Below are 25,359 nucleotides of genomic sequence, written 5' to 3'. Positions count from 1 at the left end.
TTCTAACTGTTGCTTCCTGACCTGCGTACAGATTTCTCAGGAGCCAAGTAAGGTGATCTGGTATTCTGATCTTTTGGATAATTTTCCACAGTTTGTTATGATCCGCACAATCAAAGGGCTTTAGTGTAGTCAATAAAGTAGAAGTAGATTTTTTTTCCTGGAATTCCCTTCTTTTTTCTATGAACCAAGAGATGGTGGCAATTTGATCTCTGGTTCCTCTGCCTTTTCTTAATTCAGACTGTACGTCTGGAAGTTCTCAGTTCACATACTGTTGAAGCCTAGCTTGGAGGATTTTGAGCACCACCTTGCTAACATGTGAAATGAGCACAATTGTACAATAGTTTGAATGTCCTTTTGCATTGCCATTCTTTGGGATTGGAATGAAAATTGACCTTTTCCAGTCCTGTGGCCATTGCTGAGTTTTCCAAATTTGCTGGCATATTGAGTGCAACACTTTAACAGCATCATCATTTAGGATTTGAAATGACTCACCTGGAATTCCATCACTTTCCCTAGCCTTGTTCTTAGTAATCCTTCCTAAGGCCCATTTGACTTCACACTCAAAGATGTCTGGCTCTAGATGAGTGATCACACCATTTTGGTTATCCAGGTCATTAAGACCTTTTATGTACAGTTCTTCTGTGTATTCTTGCCACCTCTTCTTAATATCTTCTGTTAGGTCCATACCATTTCTGTCCTTTATTGTGACCATTTTTTCATGAAATGCTCCCTTGGTATCTCTGATTTTCTTAAGGAGATCTATAGTCTTTCCCATTCTATTGTTTTCCTCTATTTCTTTACATTGTTCACTTAAGAAGGTTTTCTTATCTCCCCTTGCTATTCTTTGGAACTCTGCATTCAGCTGGTATATCTTTCATTTTCTCCTTTGCCTTTTGCTTCTCTTCTTTTCTCAGCTCTTTGTGAGGCTTCCTCAGACAACCATTTTGCCTTGTTGCATTTCTTCTTCTTGGGGATGTTTTTGATCACTGCCTCTTATACAATATTATGAACCTCCATCCGTAGTTCTTCAGGCACTCTGTCTATAAGATCTGATCTCTTGAATCTCTTTTTCACCTGCACTGTATGAGGGATTTGATTTAGCTCATACTTGAATAGCCTAGTGGTTTTCCCTACTTTCTTCAGTTTAATTCTGAATTTTGCAATAAGGACGTCGTGATCTAAACCACCGTCAGCTCCCCATCTTGTTTTTGCTGACTGTATAGAACTTCTCCATCTTTGTAAAGAATATAATCAGTCTGATTTCAATATTGACCATCTGGTGGTGTCCATGTATGCAGTCATCTCTTGTGTTGTTGGAAGAGGGTGTTTGCTATGACCAGTGCATTCTCTTGGCAGAACTCTATTAATGCCCTGCTTCATTGTGAAATCCAAGGCCAAACTTGTTTGTTCTTCCAGGTATCTCTTGGCTTCCTACGTTTGCATTCCAGTCCCCTATGTTGAAAAGAACATCTCTTTCTTTTTTTTTCTTTTGGCAGTAGTCCTAGAAGATCTTGTAGGTCTGCACAGAACCATTCAACCTCATCTTCTTTGGCATTAGTGGTTGAGGCACAGACTTGGCAATGGTTAGAGGCAAGAAAGTTTGCCTTGTCAGTAACCCTGCATGAAGAATGGGCACACACAGACTGAGAGGCAAATACTGCCAAACTGAAGACCAGGTAGAAGTCTGTTAGCTGAAAACTCACCAAGTGCAAAGGATGCCACAGTATAAGTCCCCTGCCCCTATTTCCTGGTCGTCTCAACTATCCATTCGTGCTGATGAATCAAATGCTGTTGGTAGGGAAGATAATGTGTATGACTAGGCTGGATGTGTTCTCTGTATTCAGAGATTCATAGCACATTAGAGACTGTAAGAATTAGATCTTCTCATAGTCCTTTGATTTTACAGATGGATTGACTGAATCTGTGCATGAGAAAGTTACTTTTCTGAGGTCACCGCCTGAACTAGGGTTAGAATGAATCATCTCTACTCCATGGTACCTATAACTCTTAATTGGCCACTGATTATCCCTCCCTAGCCCAACCACTTTCCTCCACATACCAAAAAAAAAAAAAAAAAGCTTTTTGTTGACTATTTCTGCAAGATTTCTTAGAAATGTAGCCATTACCGTAATGAATATCTTTACTTCTTTGAAGTTCATCTCTTTTTTCTTTTTGTCCTTCAGTCATCTAAGAATTATACTTTGATGCATACTACTACCTATATTATATTGGCTGCCTAACCATTTATCATTTATGGTTAAAAGCAAAGGTGAAAAAGAAAGTTCAGTATAGATTATTGTTTTGATACCAACAGCTACTGTCTTTAACTTACTGTATTCATAGTCATATTTTCTAAAGAAGTACAGGTATTTTTACCAGCTAGGTAAAATATTATATTTCTTAGAGTGACTTGGAAATTCTGTTTCTGGGTTTCAGTGTCAGTGTTTTATTTTTTTAGTTAATATCAAATGCTTAAACTTTTAATCCTGGTATTCCAACTGATTGTTTAATTCCTGAGTCACTAGTTCTGAAGAACATTTTAATATAAATTCCAAAAGGTTACAACTTCGTTTTAAGTGTTGTATCTTTAATTTTTAGATATATTGAGACATGTTCAATGAAATTCTGACCAAATTTAGGAGAGTCATATTTATGACTTCGATCTCTTTTCCCTTTAACAAACAACAAAAATTTTGTTGTTTGTAATTTTAACCAACTGACAAAAAAAGCATCATAGTGATGCTAATTTGATATTGAAACTGGTATAAAAATCAGATGGGGTGAACAGTATTATTTAGTGAAATGTTAAATTTTCCTCTTTGCCCTTTGATTTTTCACATCTTTACCATTTTCATCCCTGTATTTTCCATTGGAAGTTATGAGACATCATTTTATTAATATCTTTAAAATTAATCCTTGATATTTATTTTTAATTTTTATTGGGGTACAATTTACAATGATGTTAATTTCAGATGTACAGCAAAGTGAATCTGTTATACATATCCATTCATCTACTCTTTTTTTTTTTTTTTTACATCTATTCTTTTTTAGATTCTTTTCCAAGTACTGAGTAGAGTTCACTGTGCTATACAGTAGGTCCTTAATAGTTATCTGTATTACATATATTGATATATTGTACTGTGTGTGTTAATCCTGTTCTCCCAGTAATATATTTTATTATAAAACTGACTTCTATTTCTTAGTAATTTTATAGTGTTTTTTTGCATTTACTCAATCAGAAATTAGGTCTATGATACATTTTGAAAGAGAAGAGTATCTTATGTATGATTTGTTTAACTTCATCCACAAAAACCTTATTTAATGATACTGTAAAGTATAATATAGGTTATACATTGTATACTTGAAAAGTTTTACTGTTTTATTAAAAAAATATATATAAAGAAAAGTTAACCTTAGTCAAACAAAATTTAAAAGGAGTTGTATTTCTTTCTTATTGGTGCTAAAAGTTATATAAAGACTTATAAAAATCAACAGTAGAGCAAAAGTTGAATTAACATTTAAAATATGTATGTATTATATTTTTCCAGTTAGGGCAATAAAACATGCTAATGGTAAAGTGTTTTTAAAAGTACAAGATATGTTTTTTAATTACAAAAATATGTAGTGCCGCCCAGAGACAACATTTTGACCATTTTAGTTAATAGTATTTCCTACCAAGTTCTTAGTTATTTTTGCTGTTTAAGTGTGTGCGCGCACATGTGTATGTTATGATAATAACATGCATGGATGTTTGCATCCTGCTTGTTTGGCAACTCACAGGGGGGATTCTTTGAATCTAAATTAGTATTTGTAAACCACCAGGATGGTACCAGTATTCACCTGCAGATCCTATAATGGTAAGTGATCCTTCAAAAATGTTCCCTCTGTGCTATGACTTTATTCAAATGCAATGTGCATTTAGATTGAGCAGAGATATTTACCTGCTCCTATTGGTGGGCTCTGTGGAAGAGCCAGATGCCTTTTCCTGGATAATGTAAACAACCTGTGAATTCTTGTCTTGCTAGAGCAGAACATCAAAGGCTGTATTTAATCTCCAGGGTGTACTCTTCTCCGTGTTCTTCCAGCCCTTTGTTCTAAGTAGCTTCAAATCCCATTGCCCGTCCCCTATCGTGCAGGCTGTATGGCAGTCTTGGGAGCTGTGTACTCTTCAGTGGGCATAGACTGAGAAGGTGTGGGAAACGAGAGGCAGGTTCACCGCCTTGGGAAGCCATTATCACGGAACAGGACAGTGAGTGACAGCCTTACTGGCCAGCCTCCTAGGGCTCACATTTCGGATGTGGGGGGTTGTCACAATGTATGGTTCCTAGAAATATCCTCCCGTTTCTTCCTTAGTCAGTTTAAGAGTTTAGACACTAGTCAGTCACTGAATACCTCTCAGGCTATTCAACTGCTGTAAGCTTAGGCAAAGTCCCTCCCAGATATAGGAAAGCTTTGATTGCCACACCTGATTTTTTACACTGCTATGATTTCACATCCTTTTTTGGTTTTTGTGGCTATTTCTACAGGAGATCACAATAGATCATGTACAGCTGACTACCTCCCATCAGACCCCACAAATCATCTCAGTTACACTTGAATGAGGAGGTAAAATATTTCTGTCAGGTCACTAAGATGAATGCATGCCTAATACTCAGGAAAATTTAAAATATTGCTCTCAGGGTACCAGTTATAAGCAGAATACAATTCACCTTCAGAGTTGTGATCATTATGGCATTAACTGCTATGCACTTCAACTCAATGTTCACAGAGCAGCTGGATGTTGTAATAAACTGTCATACTCAAGGTAACCAAGTGCACATCCTATACACTAACTCTCCTTACATGCCGATAACTCATCCTGCTTTCACTTGGCTTCATTAAACACTTAGGGACCAACTCCTGTGTACAAGAAAACATTATGCTGGAGGTGAGCCGGATGAAATGACAACTAAGTATTCTGGAAGAAACAGATACATACACAATGCATAACATACAGTATTAGAGAGGGAGGAGAATAAATTAAGAGAAGGTCACCCTGGTAGTTAAGAGAGATGTTTCTGAACTTGCATTGCTTGAACTCTAATCCTTAATCACCTTACTTGCTCTGTGACCTTAGGGAGAAAAAAAATCAGAAAAGGAAAATCTATTTAATTACAACAAGTACAGAGGGGGAATGAAACTTTAGAAGCCCTGGCCAAAAAAACCATAACATTCCTAAGGCTACCTGGTTTACATGGTGTTCTTGTGCTATTGTTGGCAGAAGCAGCAGCTTTCCACCTGGTATTCATATTCCCAGAGGTCATTATACATTTTCAGATATATCATGGCTAAACTTCAGTTCACAGTTGTTTGTTAGGAAATTCAGATTTTAGAGAAATATTTGAGGTTTTTATATTTGGGAGATAAGAAATAGTGTGACTCTGTGATTTTTAGATCATCTCAAGGTGCAAAATATTTTGTTCCTTCTGACTATGGTATGTGAAGTGCTTAGTCATATTGGATTCAGGGCAGAAAGGTCATTTTTTGCTTCCACATCCCCTACGTTGTTGTTCTGCTTCCAATACCTACTCTTTTCAATCCATCTTTACACCACTTCAGTGTCATCTTCCCAGATTCACCTGATGGTATCACTTCCCTCTGCGGAAATTTCAGCCAACTCCATGAACTCCTTAGCTAAAGATCAACAAAATATGGTATTGATCCATTTTTCCTTGATCATTTTCTGCTACTTTCTCACTTTCCATCATCTTTCCTCTTGATGCAACCCCCAGTCACTCCACTAACATTGATTTTCTTACAGCCACATGATGTTTATTTGTCAAGTCCAATAGTTATTTTAGGTTCTTATAAGACTCTTTCAATGCACCTATCAGCATCAGTCATCCTTAACCCTTCAAATCTCCTATTCCATGGGTTCCCTAATTCCACTGGCCTAGCTTTCCTTTAAACTGTCATTTTAAATTTTATCTCAGCCCTAGAATTCACTTATTTTTCTTCCACCAGTTCACTATATGTCAGTATTCCCTAGGTCCCATTTCCTGACACTGTTCATTCTACTTGATTTCCCTGGATAACCTTATCCATTCTCATGGTTTTGAAGTGATCCCCAGATCCCCAGGTCTCCAACAACCTGGTGGACATTCTTATATGAAAGCTCTTCAGGTGCTTTAAACTCAATTGAATGCATAATCCCCACCTTAATTCCTTTTCTTCTTTTTAGTTCCAACTCATTTGGCAGAAGCATCACTCACCTAGTCACCCAAACTAAAGACTTGGAATGTAACCACTTCTCTTTCTTATCTTTCACTCATCAAGAACTGAGTCCTCACAGTTTTTTTCTCTCAAAATTCAGATTGCCTAAGTGGTAGACAAATTACTGAGATATGAGGGCAAAATGGGATCAGATTATGTACTGAAATTTTCTTTATTCCATGGATGTTTTATCTTTCCACTTTTATCACAAGCTGTGCTTTCCATTTTTAAGTCTTTTGTTAGAGTTCAAATGAAACAGGTTTTCATGAGAGAAGTAACAGAATTGAATACTTGATGCTTCTGATGTCTGTAAATGATACTATTATTCAAGGTTTAAAAGAAATGATCTTTAAGCATAAAGCTGGCATAATTTAATTTGTCTTCACTGTTCGTTTGTTTGCTTAATTAAATCCAGGATTTAGCAAAATCTCAGAAAATAAAACTGCTTGTGGAAACTACTCCTTAATGACAAAAGCTCACAAACTAGACTCAGGTCAGATGTTAAGTTGACTTGTTTAATCATCGTGCGATGAAAGGAGGGCTTCCTGTTTACCTTATTGATGTGAGAGGAAAGCAAGTATGGAAGCACATTCTGGTTGCAATACAACACTTCAGGAACTAAACTCATTAGGGACAGAGTTGCCAGAGATGATAGACTCCTGGGTTCTTGCTTTTCGACAGTGTGAGATTCCACTGAAGATAGCACTGTGTGTGTGCACACACAGCACTCTCCAGTTGAAAGAAATTATGCACATGTCCGCATGACAAATCACATTCTAATTAAACCACTTCACATTTGTGAATGAGAAATTTTTAAAAGGCTGGAATCGCATTCTCTTTCAGTTAGGGGTTGCAAGAGTTTTTTCTCCTTTTCACAGATACAGTCGAGGAATTGTTTAATTGCTGATGTTAGAGGATATGCTGCTATGTGAATTAATTAGGTTCTGTTTTTAAAGCACTTAATGTTTTTGTCTTACAGGCATTTCTCCTGTCTGTCTTCTAAATACATGTGCCCTGGTGTCCCTGCTGTAATGAGCACCTTGCTGGCAAATATAAACGCTTTCTATGCTCACACAACCATTTCAACAAATGTGCAAGTTTCTGCCTCAGATCGATTTGCTGCTACCAACTTCGGAGTAAGTATTATTTTTTGAACTAAAAATTTCTCATAACTTATTAGAGTTAGATTTTCAAGGAGTTTTGGATTCCACATATCTTAGAATTTTGCTGCGGAATATACATCTTAGGGAGAATCTCAGTGCATGCTCATTCACTCAGTTGTGTCCAATTCTTTGTGACCCCGTGAACTGTAGCCCACCAGACTCCTCTGTCCATGGGATTTCCCAGACAAGAATACTTGAGTGGCTTGCCATTTCCTTCTCCAGGAGATCTTCCTGATCTAGGAATCAAAGCGGAGTCTCCTGCATTGGGAGGCGGATTCTTTACCGCTGAGTCACCAGGGAAGCTCTTGCTTGTCTCTTAGTATGATAGACTGAAGTTTAAAGTTTGATAGTCAGTACGTATCTTCATTAGATTAAATCTTCATATATGTAATGGCTTTTCCAATGTAGGAAAACATATTTTGTAATAGAGTAGAATTGTTTATAGGAAACTTCCCCATGAATGCAAATTTTCAGATATTGTTCCCTGGTAAGTGTGAGCTCAGATGGCTTCTCTAGAGCCTTTGGGGTTTTCATTTACACTTCTTATGGATTTCTGCTGGTACTAATGGATAAGGACATATTACCTAAATGAAAATGAAAAAGTGTTAGGTGTATAGAGCCTGAGAAAACTATCTGTACCTAATTAAGACTGTCCACCTGATATATTCAAATGCATTTAATAACATGTTGAAAAGTAAAAATGCAGGATCCTAAGGAGTCTCAAGTATTTATCTGTTGTACCTGATGCTGGAACCCATTCTCTATAAGCATAATGAAATTGAAATTGACAAGATCGGAAATAAGATATAAATTTATGGTAATCCCAGTAAAGTGATAAAGATCTAAACTGAGAGTTGGTGGAGATGAGATTGGAAAGAAAAATTCCAGAGCTTTTCAGAGCATAGAATCAACAGTTCTTTGTGTCTTTAGGCATGTGAGCAGTGAGGGGAAGGGAAAGATGCCTGAAATATTCCCCAGATTTTCACGAGGGCCTTTGGTAGGCAGTAGCTGTCAATAACCATGTAAGACAAGTAGTTCTATACTCATTTGTTTGTGGAGGAAACTAAGATCCATGGTAGGAGAGTGGTTTCCATGACACCATAGTTTCTCTTTTCACTGTGCTTCCAAATTGGTTCACTGAATAGATTTTTATTATTGATTATGTTGTTAGAAATCGAATTTTGAGGTATGTATCATAGAGTGGAAACAAATGAGACCTAACAAACAAAAGATTGTAAAGTGCTGCTATGTCTACTCTTGCCTTGTCCTTCACATCTAGAAGAAAGTGCATGAGAAGTGTGTGAGATCAGTTGGAATGGATTAAAGGAAAAGGTAATTATTATTTATTGACACATCAAAATAAATACTAATAGAAGAGAACACTTTCTGGGTTAGGAGTCATGGAGTTTGAGTTTGTATTCAAATTTAGCAAGTCAGTTCAGTCATTTAAACCTCAGTATCTCAGTACATTCAGTGAGGATAAAATTTTTGCTCTAACATGTTTCTCAAGTTTAATATGGAAATCAAATGAAGTAAAAGATAAACTAGTTTTTAAGACTTCACAGTTCTCTCTAAATATAAGGTATGACGGTTTCATCTCTCCTGACTACCTACGGTATATACAATACAACATCAGCTGCTTTTGTTAGACAGATCGACTCTTCTAAGAGCTGGCACCAAAGAAAGATCCCTAACCAGCTCAACAAAGTACTGTTATGGCATTATCAGATCACAGAACAGTTTTTGTTATAAAAACCTCATCTTGATAACAATCTCACTGTCTTGGGATTTTACCTGTAACATAAAGCATTTGGTGTTTTGAAATTGTTTTGCTTTTAATATTCTGCCTGGGTATACTGTAGAGAATAAGCCAATCTGTGGAACACTGAGCCTGTCTACCTCTGAGTAAAAGCTGTATTTATGTGATTAATTTCCACTGTAAAAACTACCTGGAGGAAAATGAGATAGCATGCTTCATGCTGACCAAAGAAGAGGAGCCAAAGTGATTTCACTACTTTGTAGTGTTCTAGTAGCAACATAATTACTAAAAAGTTCATTTTGTAAGTCAAATAATTTAGAAGACTGTCAAATAAGAAGTCTTTTTTCAGACTACCATCTTGATAACTTGGTAATTTGATACATAAATTTGGCTAGATTTTTCTCTACCTATTGAAAAGAATCCAATTTGCTCAGGAAAATACATATACAAAAGTATAACATTCCCTGAATCCACTTGTCCTGAAGTTCTTATTAATCTGATTTCTGAAGCTGATGCTGTCAATTGTGACTCAGATAGAAGCACCATTATAGAGCCCCCTTTTTATCTTGCCCAAAGGTGTAATCTAGACACATTTAATCTCAAAAAAAAAAAAAAAGAGTGGAAAAGCTTTCTTACCTATAAGGATTGTAAAGCAAACATATATTTAAGAAAACAAAATCACTACTCTTCCAAATCCAGATTTTTTTGTGTGCAGTGCTATTTAAAGTCATGGTTTAGATGAAAAATGTTTAAGAATAAAGTGAAAACTATAGAACACATGTGTGAAGAGGAGGGGCAAGCAAAGTTCACTGAGGAAAATTGTTAGACAAATAGGGTAAAAACGATAATAAGAATCTGACATTATGAAAGACAAGGTAAAAATATTTTAAGAAAAGAGAAGTGTATTGCTTTGTCAACTGTTGCAAAAAGTCCAAGTAAGATCCAGAAGGAAATGAGGTTTTGGCAGTTAGGAGGTCATTGCTAAGTGAAGTGGTTGAGATTAAAGCCTAATTTCTTAGAAATCCTCAGTGAATGGCACGTATGAATACTGGTATAAATTAGGGTTTGTTTATTCCCTAAAATATAATACAATCATTTAAAAAATCAAGTTTTTTTAATTTCAGTAACTTAAGAATCAAGTTTTTAAAGGAACGTGTATATAATTGAGCAGTGCACATGAAATAATGACAAAAACATATACATACAAAACTCATATATACTCTAATTCCAACATTGAAAACACACACACACATACACATATGTACATACATAGTTACTGGTTTAGAAACAAGCCTGAAAGACAATGTACCAAAATGCCAGTGGTGCAACCACTTGCTAGGAAATAGCTAATTTTTTTTTTTTGGTGTGTGTGTGGGCGGGGAGTTATATTCATCTTTACATTAAAGTTGTACATTTTTCTATATTATATTTTTAATAATGAAAAAATAGAGAAAATGTGTGAGGAAATTGAGACTAATCTGTTAAGCAACTTGAATGAGATGGTATAAGAGATTGGTTAAGATTAAAAGGCTTTATCATTTAAAAAAACACGTTATTTTTACTGTCTGGTAGGGTAGGAGTTTTTAGTGTTTAATAAGATACACTGAACATATTTATACATTGTTAGGACAGGAACTAACTGCAAGAGTGATGTTGCAAATTTATCAGATGGAGCATAAGTGATTCCATAACATTCCATAGGACAAAGAAGTAAATGTGGTCAAGAGGACTGAAGGAGGAACATTCTTTGAAATTAAAACAAGGACAAGTTCTGCTCTGAAAATTTGAGGGAATGTTGTGTGAGTCCTTGCAGAGAATGCTAAGTTTTTGATATACAGAGTGAAAATTTGATGAAGTCAACATTTCCCTAATTACATTACATTACAGCGTTTCCTATCCTTCTCTGTCTACAGGACAAGAAATGTTCATGTGTAAGATAAGGCCTATGATAAAGATGTGTGAGCTAGACGTGGCTGGAAAATGTTTGGTTAAGCTCCTGAAGGGAATAGAAAGACGAATGTCTCGGGGCCTCGTAGGACAAGTTCCTAGTAAAGCCGAAAGTCTCATTTGGTGTTAGGAAGCATAACTCTGTTGTCATAATTCATGTGGCTGTGCATTTTTCTCAGAATTTCTCAGCATGCAGATTCTGATGTAGTAACAGATTCAGCATAAGGCTGAAATTTTGCCGAAAAAAGAGGCAATGGAAGGGTTAGGCAATCAAAAAAGTTGAAGTGACTCACTGTGGAATCTAGGTTTGATAAGTGGAATCATGATAGTGACAGAGACAAAGGATTTGGATAGAAACATAATGCTGCTGCTGTGCTTAGACTCAGTTGTGTCTGACTCTTTGCAACCCCATGGACGGTAGCCCTCCAGGCTCCTCTGTCCATGGGGATTCTCTAGGCAAGAATACTGGAGTGGGTTGCCATGCCTTCCTCCAGGGGATCTTCCCAACCCAGGGATGGAACCCAAGTCTCCCGTGTCTCCTGCATTCTTTACCCACTGAGCCATCAGGGAAGAGCCATCTTCCATATCTAGGAGAAGACTGTTGAAAATTGAGAGTAAAACAGTGGTGTCCTAGAGCTAGTTTGTGCCTGCTGACTGACAATGATTGCTGAATTTTAAAGAATATTGCAAGCTGGTTGTTGAATACAGCCATCCTTGAAACTGGAAATACGAAGAGCATTTACATCATGAAAATTGGTAAATGCTAAAAATCAAGGCTTTATTCTTTTGGAAAAAATGGTTTTTCAGCACACCCTTGTGTGCAAAGATTGCTGGGAGTCAAGAAGATCAAAGAATTTGATTGAACAAAAATATCTTCATTGGTGTTGAAAACACCATAGGGAGAACAAGAGTTGAAAAAGAAGAAAAATTTCCATTGGGTGGGAGTCCATTTTTCAACTCTGAAGAAAATAATTTAGGAACTTTAGTGAGTATTTCAAGACTGTAGCCCATCAGGCTCCTCTGTCCATGGGATTTTCCAGGCAAGAATACTGGCATGGGCTGCCATTTTCTTCAGGGGATCTTCCCAATCCAGGGATCAAACCCATGTCTCCTGCATTGGTAGGCAGATTCTTTAACACTGAGCGGCCCTATCTTAAGACACAAATAGCAAATAAATTATTAGTAAAATTTATGTTTATTTAGCCCAATTTTTTTTCTTCAGCAGAGACACCTTCTTTGACATAGCCAGTGCCCCACAAAACAAATACCCTGCATCACCAAGGGAATGAACATGAACTTGGGCAAACTCGGGGAGATGGTGGGGGACAAGGAGGCCAGGTGTGCTGCAGTCCATGGGGTCGCAAAGAGACCAGCACAATTGGGCAACTGAACAGCAACAACAATCCCTTATTATTACGTGTATTCTTTTATTTATTCACTTATTCATAAGATGCATGTTTATGTGATACTTCACGTAAGGCATGATGGCTGGTAGTAGAGGGACTGAAAGATAAATGTTGACTTCTGTTCTCTGAGGCTTATACTCTAATGGGATAGTCAGATAACTGTGTGTGACAATAACCATAAATCACTCCCCAAATGGGGTGTCAAAGGAGCTCGTTTTTATAAATGTGCTTTGAGATTGAGGAGGAGAAAGTGACTGATACTCTTCAGAGGCTCATGGCAGCTTGCCAAAAGGAACAGGACTTTTAGGGGTGAGTAGTATTTTTCAAAGTCCAAGAAATAGTAGGAAAACTACCTGGGTCTTCGAAGTAAAGACAAGGAAAAGATGCAAAAGTAAGTTAAAAGGGTGTGTAGTGTGCCTACTGAGGAGCACAGATAGAATAAAAGATGGAAATATAAGAGATTGTTGTGTTGCTGGATTGACATTAGATGACTGAGGGCCTTTAAAGCCCACTAGGGCTTCCCTGGTGGTTCAGATGGTAAAGCATCTGCCTGCAATGCAGGAGACCCGGGTTCGATCGCTGGATTGGGAAGATCCCCTGGAGGAGGAAACGGCGACCCACTCCAGTACTGTTGCCTGGAAAATTCCATGGACGGAGGAGCCTGGTAGGCCACGGTCCATGGGGTTGCAAAGAGTCGGACACGACTGAGCGACTTCACTTTCACTTTTACTTTAAGATATTTGGACTTAATTCTTGAGGAACCATGTAGAAGCTGTTCGAATTTCTGACTTAGAAAGTTCACTCTGTAAAGGAAAGTTTGGAGGTGAAAGAGAGCATCTGTATCAGGCAGGGATTCAGCTCCATGGTGATGAATGGAAACTAGACTTGTGGTGGCAATCCCTATGAGACGTATACACATGTCAAACTATAACACGGTTCACCTGAAACTTACGTAATAATTTAAAAAGGCAGCTCTTCCTCCTGATCACACAGCCATGTTCCAGCATGTATGTTCCTTTTCCAAATCCCTGAGAAACCTGAACTATCTGATAAAATGACAAGCTATGCTTGCAATCATAGAAAATGAAAAAAACAAACAGAAAAAAAAAAACATGATGTCTAAAACAAATTGCAAAAAGAGAGAGAGAAAAGACCTGAGAAAATATTTGAAGAGGTAATAGCTGAAAACTTCCCCAACATGGGGAAAGGACATAGTCAGCTAAGTCCAGGAAACCCAGAGAGTCCCAGGCAGGATAAACCCAAGGAGGAACAGACCAAGATACATAGTAATCAAACTGACAAAAGTTAACAAAGATAAAATATTTAAAGCATTAAGGGAAAAACGATCAATAATATACAAGAGAAGTCCCCTCAGGCTATCAGCTGCTTTCTCAACAGAAACTCTATAAACCAGAGGGAATGTTTTTGTTGATGGAAGGGTATGGTATGTTTAAACTGATGAAAGGGAAGAACTACAACCAAGAATATTCTACCCAGCAAGACTCTCACTCAGATTTGATAAAGAAACCAAAAGCTTTCCAGACAAGCAAAAGTTAAGAAAATTCAACACCACCAAACCAGCTATACAACAAATGCTAAAGGAACTTCTCTAGGCAGGAAATAAGAGAAGGAACAGATCTACAGAAAATAAACCCAGAACAATTAAGAAAATGGTAATAGGATCATACATATCAATAGTTTCCTTAATGTAAATAGATTAAATGCACCAACCAAAGACATAGACTGGTTGGGAGGATGAAAATGTGCACTTGTTTGTGTATGCACTTCCACTTACCATATCACTCTGCTTGACCCACCAAATTGTATGTAACTATTTTATATTGTTAAGTTAATCATGTTCCCCTTATGGCTTGCAATTGTAATTATCTTTTGTTTTTGTCAGCCTATTGACTGTGAAAACTGATAAACATCTTTTACTATTGTGAAAAAAAAAAGGAACCCTAAAAAAGAAAAGAGCTTTAAAAATAAAAAAAAGAAAATTGGAAGTAAGACTCAGAGTCAAGAAGAAGCCTATCTAAAGTTTAGTCAAACTGAGCAAAACATTAGGCTTTCTTGCTCAGTGGATGATAAAATCTCAGCGCTTTGCAAGTTGCCTATTAAGTGACTATATACTCTTTGAATTTATGTCATGAATTTATGTCATTTATTAATTAGTGTGTCATTGATAGCATTGTTTCATTCGCATTTTATGATTTTATGGTATCCCTGTGAATATCAGTATTAATCTCAAATCTACAAGGAATGCAAATATGTTTCCAATATATTCATACAATTAGCATTAATTAAATTATCAAAAATTTGTCAAAATAGCCTATTCATTAATTCTACTTGAAATGTTTCTGTTCAGCCTAAAGAATGACTGCTTTTGATATAATCTGGAAAATACTTTCTAGAAAATACTGTTTTCTGGTCCAGGTCAGGATATGTTTATCCTATTCTCGTAAATTTTGTAAAAACCTAAGGGCAGTTTGAACATGTAGCTAGGGCTCATCCCTGGGAAGCTGAATCAAGTGAAGACCCCCCAGAGCTTAAGCACCATTAGCTCAGGTAAATCTTCCGCTGCTTTTGGAGTGAGATACTGAGAAGCAAGTGGATCCAGAGAGAAGCTGGGGATGATGCAGAGGCTGCTTATCATCCTTACACACCTTTCTTGTAATCCTTCCACGATTCCCAGGGTCCTAGGGAAACTTACTAAGAGTATCCTTGTGGGATAACAACTGCCTCCCCCTATTCAAAATAACTCCCTCTTTCCTTGGGCCAAAAGTGGCCCACCAGCTGGTTTTGTATGGCTTATAGTTAAGAATAGCTTTTACATTTTTAAGTAGTTTTAAAAAATCAAAAGACTACCATTTTTTGATGCATGAAAATTATATGAAATCTACATTTCAGTATCCATAAGCAAAATTTTACTGGGAAACAACCATGCTCATTTATTTATATACTGTTTGTAGAAACTCCTGTGCTGCAATGGCAGAGTTTAGTAGTTGTGACAGAGACCACAGAGCTGCAAATATTTACTGTCTGGCTCTTCATAGGTAGTTTGCTGACCCCTGGTCTGGACTTATTCTTGTCAACTAATTAAAACTTAATTTTTTATAACAGACAATGCTTACTGCTAATGTTACAGATTTGGTCCCTACCAAATACCAGGCATAATGTGGCAGTTTCAGGAACGTGGTATGCCCCTTGGGAAACATTTTTTAATCACACAGTCTTTTCTTATTTCTCAAATCACACCATGAAGGTAATAGGCCCCCTCTGCTCTCACAAAGCCAATCTCACTCTAGCTAAATAGAAATATGGTAAATAAAATTAAATTTCAAGCTGTCCTGCTGTTTAAAAAATGTCTATGAAAATTCAATCAGCAGCACACTTTTAATTTCATATCATCTGATATTGTTTGGGATTTAGCAGCAACAAGCCTGGTGGTTTTCTCCCCAGTTTTCTATTTTCTTTGAATGTAATTGTCCAGCTGGGCACTGAAGACCTCGGTAGGAAGACTAAATGCATAATCTGTATCAGTCAGAATTTTGTTGAGCTGCGTGAAACAGACTAAACAAAGTTAACTCAGTATTTTCTTCCCATGTAACCTAAGTCCAGAGGTGGTAAGGATTTCAGGGCTAATACAGCTGCTCAGGATTGCAGTGTTCTGAAAGGATGGACAGCCAGAATTAAGGGTGAAATGTGGGGGCTCCTAGCTTCCCACCTCATCCTTCTTACCATTTGTTTAGCTTTTATCTTATAGCCTCAGTATATTTGACCTTCTTGTATCCAGTCTGAGTTTAAAATGGAAAAAGGAGGCACACACAAAGGGCAAATGGAAAAATGGCCTGACAAAGAATTATATGGCAAACACTAATATTATACAACAAATTCTGCAGAACATTCTTTTAGAATCCTTCAAAATAATAATTCACTGGTAATATTTTGGCTAGTTCTATCTCCTTTAATAAGCTAGATACATCTTAGTGGCCAAAACGTTGCTACATGGTCATTCCTAGGGTTAAAAAAAAAAAAAAAGCCTGGGAAGATAAGTGTTTCATAAAGGACACATATGACTCCTGAGTTTCTGTTAGGAAGGAAGAGAAGAAGAATGGATATTGGGCAGATGGCCAGATGAGTTGGTCCCAGTGCGTTTGGGTCATAGCATGGTTGACTATAGAGTCATGTCAGCTGTCTTAATGATTCATACCAATCACAGAGGTCGCATAGAGCATTCAGAAACTGACACAAACACATTGATTTTTATGATCACTGAATGATTAACTACTGTGACCTAAACTGATGATTGTACGGGCTCTTTTATTTTTCTGTTTTGATTGAGAGTCACTGACCCACATCAGTGGGTGATGGGGGGTTAATAAAGGGCAGTATAGGTCACCTCCTCCCCTAGGAAGGTATGTAGGGCATAAGAAAGAAAAATCCAAGACATTCATTGTGTTTTTTGGCAGCTTTCCTGGAGAATCTTACTTGCCTAATAAGATGACAAGCTTTTGGAAGACAAGTTTCATTTCTCAGGCTCCTTCACTGCCACCACAGGGGTTAGTTAACACAGAAACCATACTCCAACTTTGTTCACTGATATATAAACCTGATAAAAGGCAGTTTATTCAGAAAATTGAAGTCTCAACTTAGGAACAATTTATCAACTCCTGTTAATATTCAGCTCATTCCATCAAGATCAGTGACTCCAAGGAATATGAGTTATATACCCCATAAATCTACCTTATATGTGAAACTACTGGGAAAAATTTCTAGTTTTTCTAATATATTGCAGAGTGTAAAGTAGTATTTACAGAATATTAATGTAGGGGTAAGCCTTTAATGTCATCTAACCATCTCCCTATTTTTTTTTTTTCATTTTTGTTTAGGAATCAGGGACTCAGAGTGGTTTTTGTCAACCCATAATTTTTTTGTGTGACTTTGATGGCTTTTACCTTATCTAATTTGTTAAATCCACACACCTATATCTTTATAATTATTAGCAAAACTACTTAATTATTATCATCTATCTCTTCAAATTCTTCTCTGAAGAGGTCAGTCCAACACTGAACAGCATCAGAGGAAGGCATCAGTAGTTTTTGTTCACCTGATTTTTATACTTTTTTTAGCACTAAGTCATAAATATACTGTAAAGGCAGTTGATCCTTTAAGATTATGAGTCTATTACCAAAAGGGAAGTGCTTTTTGAAATTGATTTTGATAAAAAGCAGTTATTCCTGCTTCCATAGATGGGAGAACTTTAAAAAACTGTGGTTTAATTTTGGAGAGATGGTGTGGCACGTGAGGGTTGTAGGAGGTTGGGTTATATTTTTCTTCCTGACTCATACTGCTGGGTTGTCTGGACTTTCTAACACAACTCTCTGGATACTGTCTGATTCATCAGAGAGAGGCAGTGTGACTTACAGAAAGAGTGTGGATTTGGTGTCAGAGACCTGAGCTTGAATCACAGCTATTACACATACCAGCTCTATGATCTGGGAGAAATAACTGACAATTTTTGACCTTCCTTCCTATAAAATGGTTTTCTGTGGTGGCTCGGTGGTAAAGAATCTGCCTGCTGATGCAGGAGACATGGGTTCGATCCCTGGGTTGGGTAGATCCCCTGGAGAAGAAAATGGCAACCCACTCCAATATTCTTGGCTGAAAAATTCCAAAGACAGGGGAGCCTTGTGGGCTACAGTGCATGGGGGGTCACCAAAGCGACAGAAATGAAAACTAAACACCACACTTATAAAATGGGGACCGTAACTCGGACAAGTTTTGTTGTGAGGACTATATTTAGAATGATCATTGATTTCCATTTTCCTATTTTGTGTTTGCTTTGTACAGAGGGAAAAATTCATAAAACTACTGGACCAGTTGCATAACTCTTTAAGAATTGACCTGTCAAAGTATAGGGTATGTACAAAATTATTTGCCTAAAGGTTAAATGCTGTGCTTGGCTCAGATCATTTCTTGTCATATTGTAAAAATGTTATCCACTGTGTAAGAGAGAAGGAAAGATAATAATCTTGGAATCTTGTGTGCTGTCAGAGTAGGCAGGTCTCCTAAATAATCAAGTAGACATCCCTTGTCCAGGTACCTCACTCCACTTCAGCCTACAATACTCTGTGTGTGTGTGTGTGTGTGTCTGTGTGTGTGTACACATATAGCTTTAAATATTTTAATAGTCATCAGATTGAGTGGCCCACTGCTACTTCATGAATTAGAAGTATGTGGCCCAGGCCTCATCTTGAAAGATGCCCCTTCTTATGAGATATCCTGCTGATACTTCCTCAGCTTCTGAGATTAGTCACTGCTTAGTTCACTCCCAGATCAATACAATGTGTGTTTGTGAAGCTTTCCAGAGTTCATTGTGAACAGTTCTATACTTTACCTCCAGGTGAAACACACACAAACACACACACACAAATATATTCATGTATGTGTGTGAAAACACACATATTATTTTAGTTACAGAATACCTTAGTTACAAAAAAATTAATTGCAAGTTTTATTTACCAAAAAATCTGTACTAATAGCTATTGTATTCTTTACTTAATGGTTTATTCTAAATGTGTTTACATATGTTCACATATGTATCTCTTCGATAGTCATCTTTTTTTAGTCTTTTATTGAAGAATCTTTTTAATGCACATTTCTGGAAATTATAATACCAGATTTTGTCTGATTCATCTATCATGTTGGAACTGGGGCCAACACTATGAGAAGGGAACTGCTATGTCAGGCAGTGAAAATGACATTTGGGGACAAGAAGGACCTTGAGGCCACCACATTCACCATCACTTTGACACCCCAACTTTGCTTGAGCTCTTGAATATCTATTAAGAAAAGTTACCTGTGGTTTTTCTGATGACTCTTTAAGAAGCCTATCTGAAAGCATGTTAATACGAGAAATTTCTCAATGCTAAAATCTTTTCTTTAATATTTTAATACCTTTCCTTTAAGACCTTTCCTTTTCTTCAGAATTCTGAACATCTGCTTTTATATGACATTTCTCACCAAACTTTTTGTTTAAATCCCAAAAACTTTTTGTAGAGAAGTACAGTGCAGTCTAATTTTTATCTTTTTAACTTTTAAAAGTTTCTTTGTAACAAAAAGTAAATATAGCACATGTAAAGGCTCCCAAAAGTATTTTCAAAAAAATAACCCATCTTGAGAAAAATATAAAAAATAACTTTCAAATAGATACTGACCTTCCCTCTTTCAGTAAGAATACTATTTTATGAATCAAAAGATGAGTAACCTAATAGTGCTGCATTAATGATATTATTATGTACATTTTTATTACATTATGGGAATAAATAGAAGAATGACTTTCTAAGACTAAGACAAGACTATCCCCAACTTTTTTACCCTCTGTAATATTTTATGGTAAAAATGTTGTGAGAATACTGTGGTGATACTTTCTAAATTTTTCATGATTTACTTACCATTTTATTTTTTTCCACAGAAAGCTAGTTTATTTCCCACTGGAGGCTTAATGCTGGGAATTTACCCATTTCCTATTTTCTAATTAACTAGGAACACTTTCCTGCCAGCAATGCTGAAAGACTGCAAGACCTGAAATCAACTGTTGACCTGCTAACAAGTATCACCTTTTTTAGGATGAAGGTACATCATTTATTTTATTGTCACAGTCTCCACGTGACACTCGTTTATTCCCTGGTAAAGTCTGGTTTTACCTGTTTCTTGATAAGTATTGTTCATCCCCGGTGATTAAGATGTGGTACCTTTGCCCGAGTTAAATGAATCTTCCAATATAAAATGTTGAGAAAAGGATTATCCTAGATGCTTAGGATATTCTGATACATTTAAGTTAAATCCATCTCAAACAAAGCTCTCCAATGAGTGGACATGGCACTTCCTTAAAAAAAAAATCTCTAAGAACATTAAATGGAAATGACTTTCACTTTGCATTTCAGCTTTAACTTAGCTATTTTGCTAGACTTCTTTTTTCATATGTGTGTGTGTGTGTGTGTATGCATACATGCTCAGTCATTCAGTTGTGTCTCTTTAAGACCCTATGGCCTGCAGCCTGCCAGGCTCCTCTGTCCATGGGATTTTCCAAACAAGAATATTGGAGCAAGTTGCCATTTCCCCCATAGGGGATCCTCCCGACCCATAGATCGAACCTGGGTCTCCTGCACTGGTGGGCGATTTATCTATCTATCTATATCCAGAGATATGTCCATATATATATATGTCCATATATATACATATATATGTGTGTGTGTATACTAACTATATATATATATATATATAAGTGATAAGTCGCTCAGTTGTGTCTGACTCTTTGCAACCCCATGGACTGTAGCCTACTAGGATCCTCAGTCCATGGGATTTTCCAGGCAAGAATACTGGAGTGGGTTGCCATTTCCTTCTCCAGGGGATATTCACAACCCAGGGTTCGAACCCAGGTCTCCCGCATTGTAGGCAGACGCTTTACCATCTGAGCTACCAGGGAAGCCCCATATATGATAACATCAGTTATATACATATATATATATATATATTTATCTCCATATAGTCAAAGCTATAATTTTCCAGTAGTCAGGTACAGATGTGAGAGTTGGACTGTAAAGAAGGCTGAGCATCAAAGAATTGATGTTTACAAGCTGTGGTGCTGGAGAGTCCCTTGGATAGCAAGGTGATCAAACCAGTCAATCCTAAAGGAAATCAACCCTGAATATTCAATGGAAGGACTGATGCTGAACCTGAAGCTGTAATACTTTGGCCACTTGATGAAAACACCCAACACACTGGAAAAGACCCTGATGCTGGGAAAAATGGAAGGCAGAGGGAGAAGGGGGCAACAAACGATGAGATGGTTGGATACCATCATCGACTCAATGGACATGAGTTTGAACAAACTCCTGGAGATAGTGAAGGATAGGTAAGCCTGGTATGCTGTAGTTCGTGGGGTTGCAAAGAGTTGGACATGACTGAGCAACTGAACAACAAATATTTATCTATGCAATTGTTCCAGCTTCTGGAAAGTTAAAGTGATACCCAGTCCAGGCTCACTAGGAATGTTTGCTCATTGACAAGTGATGCCTGCCATTGGCATTGAGTGGGTGGGGAAATGGAAATGAGAGTGGGGAGTGCCAGCACAGTGCTCCAAACCTTCCATTCTTCAGTCAACAGCCTTGTGGTGTTCAGGAAACAAAATCTTCTTAAACTTGTAGCTCCCCCCTCCCGACCCTCACTAATAACTGATAACCTTGCTTCCTATCTCACTGAAAAATGAGGAGCACCTACTAGATAGCTTCGTCAAGCTCTGTCTGCAGACACCCGCCACCCCCCTCCCCCCATTGCCTGCTTACCTACACCTGGGTCCATATTCTAATCTTTTTTTTTTTTGCATCGTTATTGCTTAGGTATTTGTTCTCCTAAAAAAATAGCTATATATTTTCTACTCATGCAATTAATTTCCTCCCCTCCTGATGCCAAAAATTTGGCCTCTGTGCACTGGTACTTAATCAAATCTCTGAGACAGTTTTGTGTAAAATAGAAAAGAATTCATCAAGTGCTGTGGGGGGTAGGGGAGAAGGTAGGTCCAATGTTGATCAGAGTCTGCTCAGGGCCTGTGCTTCTTTGATTTTGTCTCAGGTAATCTCTTGAGTTTCTCTGGTTCCTTTCATCTGGCCTCAGGTGGTCTTCTCTAGAATGAATAGTGCTGACATTTAGATTTTAGTTCTATAGAGTTTACTGATTTTGTTATGTGTATCCCTTGAGGTTAATCCCTTACAATTATACAATGGCAGTATAGATTCAAGGGATTAGATAACGATAGACAGAGTACCTGAAAAACTGTGGACAGAGGTTCCTGACATTGTACAGGAGGCAGTGATCAAGACCATCCCCAAGAAAAAGAAATGCAAAAAAGCAAAATTGCTGTCTGAGGAGGCCTTACAAATAGCTGTGAAAAGAAGAGAAGCGAAAAGCAAAGGTGAAAAGGAAAGGTATAACCATTTGAATGCAGAGTTCCAAAGAATAGCAAGGAGAGAGATAAGAAGGTCTTCCTTAGTGATCAATGCAAAGAAATAGAGGAAAACAATAGAATGGGAAAGACTAGAGATCTTTTCAAGAAAAGTAGAGATACCATGGGAATATTTCATGCAAAGATGGAAACAATAGAGTACAGAAATGGTAGGGACCTAACAGAAGCAGACGATATTAAGAAGAGGTGGCAAGAACACACAGAAGAACTATACAAAAAAGATCTTCATGACCCAGATAATCACGATGGTGTGATCACTCACCTAGAGCCAGACATCCTGGAATGTGAAGGCAAGTGGGCCTTAGGAAGCATCACTATGAACAAAGCTAGTGGAGGTGATGGGATTCCAGTTGAGCTATTTCAAATCCTAAAAGAAGCAATGAAAAGAGTGAGTGACTATTTTTGTGTGCTCCAAAATCACTGTAGATAGTGACTGCAGCCATGAAATTTAAAGATACTTGCTCCTTTGAAGAAAACCCACTACAATATTTTTTATAGTTACTGTGTGTATGTGTGTGTTAGTTGCAATTAAGATACAGAAGTCCATAACCTTCCAGGGTTCCCTTATGTTTCCCCTTTACAGTCAGCCTCTCTCCCACACCCTGATTTGTTATTGTCCCCCTATAGTTTTACCTTTACCAGAATATTGTGTAAATGAAATAATAATCTTTGTAGTGTAACATATTGGCTATTTATCCATCTTGAGTTTATTTACAGTTCATCCTTTATTTATTTATTTTTTTGGTGAGTAGTAATCCTTTGTTACTACATGTAACATGTATGGACTACATGCATTTGGGTAATCTTTAGTTTTAGGTCATATCAAATAAAACTGTCAAAAATATTCATATATGTTTTTGTGTAAACATAAATTTTCACTTTCCTTGGATAAGTAACAAGGAGTGAGATTCTTCACTATTTGTTAAATGTATGTTAAACTTTACAAGAATTGCCAATTGCAGTTGTTCTACATCTTCTGGTGAAGCTCTTGTCATTTTCCATGATTTTATTTTATTTTTAGCCACTTTACTAGGAATAAAGTTGTGTCATATTGTGGTCTTAATTTTTTCCTTCTATAAAATTATAATTAATAATGTTGATGTGCTTTCTTGGGCTGATTTGCCAGTTGAGTGTCTTTTGTGAAAAACCTGTTGAAATCTTTTGCCTATTTTTCATTCTTACTGTTGAGTATTAAGTTCTTTATATACTCTGGATACAAATATTTTGTAAGGTACTTTATTTCCTGATATTTTCCTCCTGTCTGTGCCTTGTCTTTTCATTCTCTGACATTATCTTTGCCTATCAAAAGTTTTTAATTTTGATAAAATCTACTTTATTAATTTTTCTAATTGGAGATAGTGCTACTGGCTAAGAAGCTAAGGTCACAATGAAATTTTTTTATTTTTCTTCTAAGTGTTTTATTTTACTTTGTATGTTTAGTCCTGTGTTTCATTTTGAGAGTTTTTTTTTTTTTTAAATAAGTGAAGTATGAGTCAAGGATCATTTTTTTGTATATGCATGTTCTGTAGTTTTCATACCATTTCATACTGTTTATAAATATGCTCATCCCTTATACATTGAATTGCTGTTGTATCATTATAAAAATTCAATTGGTCATATTTGTTTGAGTCTGTTTCTGGGCTCCGTGACTTCCAAATTTCTATACTTTAATCATCACCATGTTATATTGTTTACTGAAGCCTTATAGTAAATCTTAAAATTAGATAGTATGCATCTTCCACTTTTTTTGTTATTTTTCAGAATTGTTTAGATTATATTAGTTCTCACTGGGATTTTAATTGGGATTGCATTAAATCTATAGCTCAATCTACAGAAAATTTTAAAAAATTAAAATACTAAATCTTCAAATCTGTTCTTCTTTGGAACCAACTCCAGTCAGATTTTGCCCCATCACTTCATCAAAAATGATCTTGTCCAAATCACCAGTGACTATCACTTTGCTAAATCTAGTGATCAGTCATCAGTCTTCATCCTTCAGTGTTCAGTATCACTTAATATATCTTATCAATCAAGACTTTGATAAGATAGACTTTGACTTATTATCAAGACTTTCTCCAGGAAAGTCTTTCTTCTCTAGATTCCAGGACACCCCTCTTAAACTTATTTTTCCTCCTATCTCACTGGCTTTTTTTTTTTTTCTTATTCTTCTTTATTGCTTTGTTCTTTGTCATTTACTTAATGCCATATGGCTAGAATTACCCAGGGTTTACTTTTTGGAACCCTTCTCTTCTCTGTACTCATCTAGTCTCATTTCTTTAAATTCTTCTCTAAACTAATAATGCTCAAATTTTACCACTAGCCCAGGCATCTACACTACTCCAGGTTCATCTACTCAGATGTCTATTTGAAATCTACTTGTATATGTAACAGGCTTTTCAGTATTAACCTGTCAGAAACTGATCTTTTGATCATCCAAACACAGACTTACTCATCTAAGTTAAAGCCACTTCCATTGTACCAGTTATTTAGGTTGAAATTTTGGTGTTGTGCTGCCTCCCACAGGCCAGCTTGCCCAGCTTGCCCAGCTTTAAGACCAAAGAAAGAGCCTGGAGTCAGCAACAAACATCAGTGGTTTAATTGTTAGGGGGATCTTACTTGTCTGAAGCAAGGTCTTGGAGTGACATCCCACTGCATATCCCAGATAGTGGACAGAATATGGTGGTCATCTTCATCCTGGGAAGAAAGTGGCGTTACCAGATATAAGGGGAATTGATGTCCCATTGATTCATCAGTTACCAGAGAAACCAGCAGAAGAGCATGTCCTTCACCACCACTTTGATAAGT

At 36.9% G+C, this 25,359-nt stretch overlaps 1 protein-coding gene across 5 annotated transcripts in view; it reads left to right on the top strand.

Moving 5' to 3' along the window:
• UNC13C (unc-13 homolog C) overlaps positions 1-25,359 on the top strand; it is a 646,481-nt gene that overhangs the window by 349,950 nt on the left and 271,172 nt on the right. For all 5 annotated transcript variants that reach the window (XM_043471933.1, XM_043471936.1, XM_043471934.1 and 2 more), the window contains 3 exons: positions 7,232-7,388; positions 18,381-18,449; positions 20,076-20,165. In XM_043471933.1, coding sequence (XP_043327868.1) covers positions 7,232-7,388; positions 18,381-18,449; positions 20,076-20,165 — 316 coding nt within the window. The remainder of the gene's footprint in view (positions 1-7,231; positions 7,389-18,380; positions 18,450-20,075; positions 20,166-25,359) is intronic.

This window comes from Cervus canadensis, chromosome 6, assembly GCF_019320065.1.
Source record: "Cervus canadensis isolate Bull #8, Minnesota chromosome 6, ASM1932006v1, whole genome shotgun sequence".
Lineage (NCBI taxonomy): Eukaryota > Metazoa > Chordata > Mammalia > Artiodactyla > Cervidae > Cervus > Cervus canadensis.
The sequence above is the reverse complement of the archived record's forward strand: the minus strand, read 5'-3'. Positions and strand labels throughout refer to the sequence as shown.